At 57.9% G+C, this 7,717-nt stretch overlaps 1 protein-coding gene across 1 annotated transcript in view; it reads right to left on the bottom strand.

Moving 5' to 3' along the window:
* The window catches only part of FGD2 (FYVE, RhoGEF and PH domain containing 2), a gene marked incomplete at its 3' end in the record, with an annotated part of 7,924 nt that extends 433 nt beyond the window's left edge, over window positions 1-7,491 (bottom strand). The window contains exons 1-14 of the mRNA XM_009866790.1: window positions 7,427-7,491; window positions 5,134-5,377; window positions 4,431-4,511; window positions 3,777-3,925; window positions 3,385-3,541; window positions 3,133-3,271; window positions 2,528-2,586; window positions 1,972-2,118; window positions 1,484-1,576; window positions 1,098-1,177; window positions 988-1,018; window positions 787-879; window positions 443-568; window positions 108-254 (exon numbers count right to left, since the gene is read on the bottom strand). Coding sequence (XP_009865092.1) covers window positions 108-254; window positions 443-568; window positions 787-879; window positions 988-1,018; window positions 1,098-1,177; window positions 1,484-1,576; window positions 1,972-2,118; window positions 2,528-2,586; window positions 3,133-3,271; window positions 3,385-3,541; window positions 3,777-3,925; window positions 4,431-4,511; window positions 5,134-5,377; window positions 7,427-7,491 — 1,611 coding nt within the window. The remainder of the gene's footprint in view (window positions 1-107; window positions 255-442; window positions 569-786; window positions 880-987; window positions 1,019-1,097; window positions 1,178-1,483; window positions 1,577-1,971; window positions 2,119-2,527; window positions 2,587-3,132; window positions 3,272-3,384; window positions 3,542-3,776; window positions 3,926-4,430; window positions 4,512-5,133; window positions 5,378-7,426) is intronic.
* Window positions 7,492-7,717: the final 226 nt, after the last annotated feature.

Genomic DNA, 7,717 nt, shown 5'->3' with positions numbered 1-7,717 from the left:
TGCAGGCCCCCTCTGATCGTGGCAGGAGCACAGCAGGGCTGGGGACCAGGGCAGCTGGGAGAGCTCCGAGGGCCAGAGGAGCAGGGCATGGGGAGGACGGAGCTCACCTCCAGGATGCCTTTGTGCTTCCCCTCCCGATCCTCTGGCACCACGCAGCCCGTCAGGAAGACGTAGCACTCCTGGCACACACGGTTCAGGCGGTTGCCATCGTACTGTAGCTCGGCCTTGTAGTCAGAGCAGCGAGCGCACACCACCTGCAACCACCAGGCAGGGATGCTGGTGACACCGGGGCAGGGATGGGGGGATCCCAGGGATGACGACATGAGGAGCTGAGGGGCAGGAGCAGCCCTGAGCGTGTGGAAGGGGTACGAGGGGTAGGAGAGGCATGCTTCCGCCCACCCGAGCAGGCCAGAGGGAGGGGACGGGGAACGCGGTGACTCACGTATCCACAAGCCCGACAGTGGTGTCTCCGGCGCGTGATGGCGTTGAAGGGCTCCTTGCAGCGCATGCACATGGTCACCAGGTTGTCCCGCACCCACTGCGGGGCTCTGCGGCCCAGCTCCTCCGTCTGCGGGTGGCAGATCACGTCACTGAGGCTGATGAGCTAGGGTCTGGGTGTTCCCGGCCCCTTTGCTCTCACCCCTTCCCCTCCTCAGGCCTCCTCCCTGTCTGCAGCCTCCTGCCACGTCTGCGCAGCTATGTAAACTGAGGCACAGCGGCTCTCCTGAGCTGCTGTGCGACGGGGTGCTGGAGGCAGGCAAGGCCCGGGGAGGGCTGGAAGCTCACCGTCAGCGCAGGGGTGCCCGTCTCCAGCCTAGGTACTGCTGCCTTAAAGGTCTCGCTCCTCTTCTCCTTCCTGTCAATGGCATCTTGCAAGGCCTAGAGGGGAGGGCAGGGCTGGAGGGCAGTCGAGGGGGGCTGCCCCTGGCACAGAGCATTCAGCCGGGGTGAGTGAGATGTGCCGCCTCTCTCAGCGCTCAGCGGTACCTTGATCCAGGCGTTCATCGCCTCCTCAGACCTGGGGACAAAAAGGGGAGCTGGGTAAGCCGTTATTCCTCCTCCCCAGGGGTCTGCAGAACCATCGCCTTTCCCCTCACCTGGCTTGCAGCTCCAACGTCCGCTGCTTTCCCGAGACCAGGAAGGTGTGAGGGAACTGCGTGTCATTCAGCTCCTGCACCTGAGAGAGACCCAAGGAAGGGTGTGGAGCTGAACCCATCACCAGCACGAAGGGACCTTCCTTCACCATGTGGGGCACAGGGATTTCCCTCGGGCACAAGCCCCCCAGCCCTTCCAATCCCACGTGCGCAAGATTTCACTGTTACTTCACCGGATCAGAGCGCATCAACCAGTTCTCCTCACCCACCCTGGGCTCCAGCTCCTCCCTTCCGAGGAAGTACAGGGCAGCAGCCACATTACACCCCAGAGCGGTTTTTTTGAGGAGCCAGGGTCCGGGGGAAGCACAAAGACAAGGTGCCTGTCTGACCTTCATGCTGTCCACATCGATGCGGAGGTGGACCTGGAACTCGGCGCCCACCTGGATGACCTTGGGCACGCAGTACAGCAGCATGTTGTTGAACTGATGGCAGGGAGGAGGACAGGGTTGGTTGGAGGTCGGCACCAGAGCTAAGGGCTTCGCTGGGATCTAGGGTCCTTCACCCCCCTGGGGCTGAGCTGGTCCTTGAGAAGAATCCAGCTTAAAAAGTGACTCTTTCTGCCCCAGCCCTCTCCCACCCTGCAAAGGTGAAGTGCTCTGGGAGTGCAGCATCCCTCACGGGCTGCTGTGCCCAGTGGATGAGCAGGTTTCCCAGCCACGACCTGGCCAGGGTGCCCTGCACAGGGCAGGGACGGATCAAATCCCCCAGCCCTGAATTCATCCCCTGTGTAGGGCCGACCTGGGAACAACCCGGCCAGGCTGTGCTGCCCCTCTCCCCATTCCCATCTGCTCCTTCCCCCAGGCATCCCGGCTCCCACCAGGAACAGGTACTTCTCCGACGTGCTGTTGTTACGGGTGGAGATTTTTTGGATGGGCCCCTCCTTGATCAGCTCGTTGGAGGGATCCACAATATCATCCTCAAGGCCCAGGCGCTGATAGACCACCCAGAGGTTCTGCAGCCGTTCCTGGGGGAGGCAGAGGCACCTGTTTCTCTGGGGAGCTGAGCAGCCACAACCTTCTCACCCCTCGGGGTCCCCTCCATCCCCGCCACCCAGGCCAGCTGCTGAGTACTGGGAGCGGTGGCGCAGCTCTCTCACCCCAGACTGATCTCTGAGAGCAGCTCCCAGCCTCGCTTGAGCACCTCCCCCCGTCCCGGGCCAGCCGGTCACATCACAGCTGATGGTGCAGACTGGACTTCCCCAGGCTCGGGGCGATGGGGTCAGGCATCAAGAGCAGGGTTTAACCTTCTCTGCTGGACCCACAGTGCTCCTGCCATGTTCAAGGCAGGGCTGCGCTGCACCAAATCGCACAGCAACGTGGCTATTGAGGAAAATCATCGTGCCGTGAGTTGCAAAGCAGAGGACAGGCACTCACCATCTCAGCGATAGCTGCGTTTGAGTGCTTGGCCACCATAAAAATCATCTCCAAGGCCTCTGCAAGGAGGAAAAAAAAAAGAAAAGGATGTTAAAATCTTGCTGGGGAGCTGTGGGAGAAAATCCCTGGGTCTGTCTCTCACGGGGAGACACGCGTGTGGTGGCTGCGGCCCTCCCCTCGGCACAACCTGAAAAGGACCCGCGGCCAAGGTGTGGGGGGCTGGCCAGCCTGCGGGGTGCGAGGGGTCAGGTCCTGGGGGACAGCCAGCCGGCTTGTTTGTCACTCCGTCCCAGCAGGACCCGGAGCTGCTGTTACCTGTTGTGGTCTGAGTGCTCTCCTGGCCACCGCAGCTCTCCCTGGGGGTTGCTGTAGAGGGCCCATCCTTATCCCCAACCACCACCCGCCTTCCCGCTGACCTCCATAAACTCTGACAGGGCAGATTAATCCCTCTGCCTGCCAGAAAAGGGTCAGACTGAGAGGTTTATCCAAGAGCACGGGGCAGCTGCTGAGATAATCCAGGTATCCCGATATCCATGTACATCAGGTGCAGTTATTTCCCCTACAAACCCCCCCTGCTGCTCCCCACAGCGAGGAGAAGCCCTTACTCTCTGCATCATCCCGGTCTGGGGACTCGGGCGGGAGCTTTTGGACATAATCCTTCAGGAGGAGTTCGTAGCGCGGGATCCTCTGCACAGGTTCCAGCATGTGGTGCTGCAGCGTTAGGTTAGCGCAGACCTTCCTCTTCTGCAGAGAGAGGAACAGTGACCAAGGCAGCTCCCACCCTCCACTGCTTCCCCCTTCGCAAGGAGATTTTGGGGAGCGCTGCTGCAGTCCCCCACCCTGCAGTGGCCAGTTACCTGGATGTCAGCAATGAGGTCCTGGAAGGGCGGCGATTTCTCTGACCAGATGGTGATGAGCTCCACGGCCTTGTCGAAGTTCTTCACGTACTCACCGTACATCTTGAGGAACGGTGCGAGCTTCTGGATCACATCCCCGATCCGTGGGTTGTAGCTCCTGCAGGAGGAAACGGCAGATCGGCAGAGATGTCACCCCCTTTTCAAAAAATATCCTGATCTGGGCTGGAGTGGTTTAAGGAAATGTTTTCCAGCACAAAGATGTTTGGAGCAAAACAGGTTGAACTCCAGGCCTGGTGGGAGAACAGATTTATCGCTGCTCTCCGCTTCTGGCAAAGCAACCCAGGCGTCCTGCCCTCCCCTCCTCACGAATCCTCCATCCCTCCCCTCCTCACCAATCCTCCATCCGCTTCTGCAGCTCTGGCAGGAAGAAGTTGGCGTGGAACTGGTAGATGGAGGAGATGTTGGAGAAGATCATCTTTACCACCTCCTCTGGGACTACCTTCCCGTTTTTGGCTTCTTTCATCAGCTCTGTATAGAATATCTGCAAGAAAGAAGGAGTGAATACAAAGGGTCAGGGCAGAGGCTCGAGGATCCCATTCCCTTTCTGGGACTGACATATCGCCCAGTGAAAAGGTCTGACTCTGCGCAGGAGGGAAATCCCAGACCTCACGAGAGAAGTGAGGCAGATGGAAAGCTTTACTGGGACAATGGTGCTCCCTCGAGATGTGGGCTGTGGGAAAAGCAAAGGCCAGACTCACTCTCTGGCCATGAAGACTGGCAGCCCCAGTACTGTCTCTCATCTCTACAGCTTTGTTTTCTCCAAAATCTCCAGTAAATAGCCCCCAGCCTGTGCCTACACTGAACAGAGCCCTGCCACAGGGTCCAAGCCCTGCCGAGGAGCACATGAAAACTGGTTGAGTGTGAAGCTGCGCCGTGGTCCTGCCTGGCTTGTCAGTGTGGAGCGGCTGAGCTGTGCTGGCAGGTGGGGGCAGCAGCAGGGCCATCACTTCCCACGTTTGTGTGGGCCCCTCTGCTCCCCAGCTCACCTGGTCGAGAAGGTGGAGGCGGTTGACGTAAGCCTGCTCTGTCTCCAGCAGCTCCAGAGCGATTTTCTTTTCCTCTGGTTCCTGTACAGGGAGAAAGGCTTGATCTCATGAGCAGAGACACAACCCTCGCCAGCCTGAGGGGATTCAGCTCAGTTCCCCAGAGCTCAGCATCAGACTGGACCTTGCTCCATGTGAGAGCAAGGGAAGGATCTCTACAAAGCAGGCAGTGGAAAGAAGGGTGAAAATAAAGCTGTTCTGGGGCTTTTGGGAAGCCTGGGTCATGTCCTCCTAGGTCACCACTTTCTCTGTTTCTCCGGGGCTAGCGATCCCGAGTAGTGGGACAAGGTGGGGTGGGTTAACCCCATGGTCTGCAGTTGCACTTAGGAACCGAATGCAGTCCTGCAGAAACGTGCCTGTGGTCGGCAAAGGGCAGCAGAGTCCCGGGGACGCCCTGGGAAGGACCTGGCTGTGCCCTCCTGCGTAAGTGACCCCTGTGGCGGAGTTACATCAGAGCTGGAAAATACAAGGTCTGCTTGGATCTATCTAGGAGGAATTTGTGCCCGAGGCAACCAGGGAAGGGGCCACTTCTCTGTCACCCCACACACCAGCCCTGGCAGGGCAGGGAGTTGCTCGGGGTCAACAGAGACCTCAGCTCTTTTCCAGCCTGAGCGTGGGCACTGTCTGAGGCGCCTGTGGAGCTCACCTTGCTGCCAGGCTCGAGGCTAGGCTCCTGCTGCCTCCTCCAGTTATCCTCACGGATCTTGTGTCGGAAAGAACGGAGGCATTTGAAGCTGAGCCCCCGCTGCTCCTCCTCCTTCCCGTGCCTGCCAGCCACCCGGGGGAGAATCTGGCTGCCTGGGGACACAGGAGGCTGCTGGGGCTGGCTGGTCACAGGAGAAGTCTGGTCACATGGAACCTGCTTGTCCCTCCAGGAGAATTTGCCAGCCCTGCCACAGAGGAAATCAGAGTGATCAGCTCACCCCCCAGCACACCACAGCCCACCCAGCACCCACATCCCAGTTAAAGCCCCTGTCCTCAAGACAAGGTGACAAGACGCAACAGCACCCCGGCACCGCTGCTGCTTTGCTTCGTTACAACCCTGCTAGTACAACCCGGGGCCTGCAAGCTCACACATCCTCCGAGGCGGCCACCATCCAGCTCCTCTCCTTCCAGTGTCTCCTACTGATGTGGTCTGTCCTTCTCTAGGAAAGCAGGACTCTGCTGTTTATCCCACTCACATCCATTTATTTTCTGGAGCATCGTCCTGGTGCTGGCACGGCTCAGACTTTCTGCGGCCACCGGCGGAGCCAAAGCAGGGGCCCGGCAGCCTTGGGTACGAGGCTTTAAAAGCCAAACAGCCAAGCGGTGTCAGCCAAGAGGACGGTTTGTGTAGGTGGTTTTGCAGAGCGGTAGTTTTTGGATGGTTTTCTCCCTTCCCTTTTCTGGCGAAGACATGGAAAACAGGCCCAGAGCAGCCACAGGGGAGAAAGCTCACAGAGCACAGGCCGTGAAGATGACGAGAGTGAGCTGTCTGTCACCTGAGAGCTGGTTCCTGTAACAAATTGCTCCAGGCAGAAACTGCAAAGACACCCACTGGTGGCCTGCAGACATGAGTGGGTTGAGGAGAAGGGGAAAACCAGGATGAAACTGCATGTAAAACCACAAAGTTGAGGATAGGAGATAACTTGATGATCTTAAAGGTCTTTTCCAACCAAAACGATTCTGGGATTTGAAGAGGATGATGGGTCCAGGTCCACGGTGACGAGCATGTGTCTGTGAGCTCAGGTGTGCATCCACAGCCACAGGCATAACCCTTCAGACAGGCTTCATGTAGCCCCCTAGTGCCTCCTGGACCTGCACCAGCCTAAACCTGCTGCCCAGATCCGACAGGGAACTTCTCTCTTTCTATTTGTGCTGACCTGGGCTGAACCGTTTTCTGTTCCAGAAAACTTGTTTCCAGATTCTCTAGCTTCCCCTGAAAGTCGTAAGTTACTTTTATTTCCTCTAAATCAAATTCATGCTTCGTGATAAACAACAAAACACGCTGCAGCAGCAAAACAGGAGGCAGATCAAACACCGCAAATGGCTCCAACGCAACAACGTCATGGACCAAATTTCCACTGTGGGATGGTGGGGATAATCACGCTGCCCTGGAGCCATATCGAGCACAAAACCCGGGGCAAAGCACGCCACGCAGATGCAGGCAAGCCTCTCGGAGCAGAAGGAAATCTCGTGCCTGACTGTCTTTAGGAAGTGCTGCACAACTCATCTGCCCAACCACCCAGCTCATACAGGGAAAGGCAAGCTTCAGTATCCCAGTTCAACAATAGGGAAACTGAGGCACGACCCCCAACAATGACTTGCTCAGAGTTACTTTGACACCAGGGCCAAGGCAGATCCCCTCACTCCAACCTGGGCACGTGCTGTCTGACGGTCCCAGCTCCTGCTCCAAGTGAAGGCGCTTGTTTTTCAGGGCTGCCACGCAGCCCCAAAAGAACTTGCTCTGCCCCTTCACACGATGCTTTCTCTTCCCTTCCCTGGGAGCCCTATCACTGCAAACAACTGGATAACTTGAGGCTGGTGCCTGAGGCTCAGATCCTCCCAGACGTTCAGGCAGGTGATTCCCAGTGAAGATCCCTGCCTATACGTTTGCAAACCAAAATCCTTTTTCTCCAGGAGCCGGAGGAAAAAGCCTTCCCCAGCCAGGCTGACCGCAAAGGCGCCGAGTGTGGAGGGAACAGACACACCACAACCCAACCCTGAGCCCAGTGCAGAAACCTCCAGCAAAGCCAGTCCCACCCTGCTGAGGTTTTCAGACTTCTGTCAGTCTGAAAACAACACGAGGAAGGCACAGGGGGCAGATCTGAGCCCTTAAGAATAGCAAAGCACCCGGTCGCCTTCTCCACAGCCTCCAAACCACCTCCATGGTGGGGTTTCTCCCTTCCAAAACCCACACCACATGGAGCCACAACATGCCCAGGACCCCTCCTCCTTACCCGTGCTCCTCAAACATGGCCACCAGGTTCAACACGGTCCGTTCGTTATTGACCTCTCCCTCCATGGCATCGGCTGGGAGCGGGTCCTGGGTGCAAGGGAGCTGATCAGGATGGGTGCCAATGGCTCTGGCTCCCGTTCTTCTCTCTGCTTTGAGGTGCTCCTGGGATCCAGGATGTTGTTTGGGGATGAGGATTTGCACAAGGCAAAGCCCGTCTCTTTCTGTGGTAGGACAGCTTGTCTCCGGGTTGGCCTCAAAAGGGAAAGGAAAGAGGAAGCGCAGTAGGAGAAAC

Source organism: Apaloderma vittatum, unplaced genomic scaffold, assembly GCF_000703405.1.
Source record: "Apaloderma vittatum isolate BGI_N311 unplaced genomic scaffold, ASM70340v1 scaffold27353, whole genome shotgun sequence".
Classification (NCBI taxonomy): domain Eukaryota; kingdom Metazoa; phylum Chordata; class Aves; order Trogoniformes; family Trogonidae; genus Apaloderma; species Apaloderma vittatum.
Note: the sequence above shows the minus strand (reverse complement) of the source record. Positions and strands in the feature narration are given on the sequence as shown.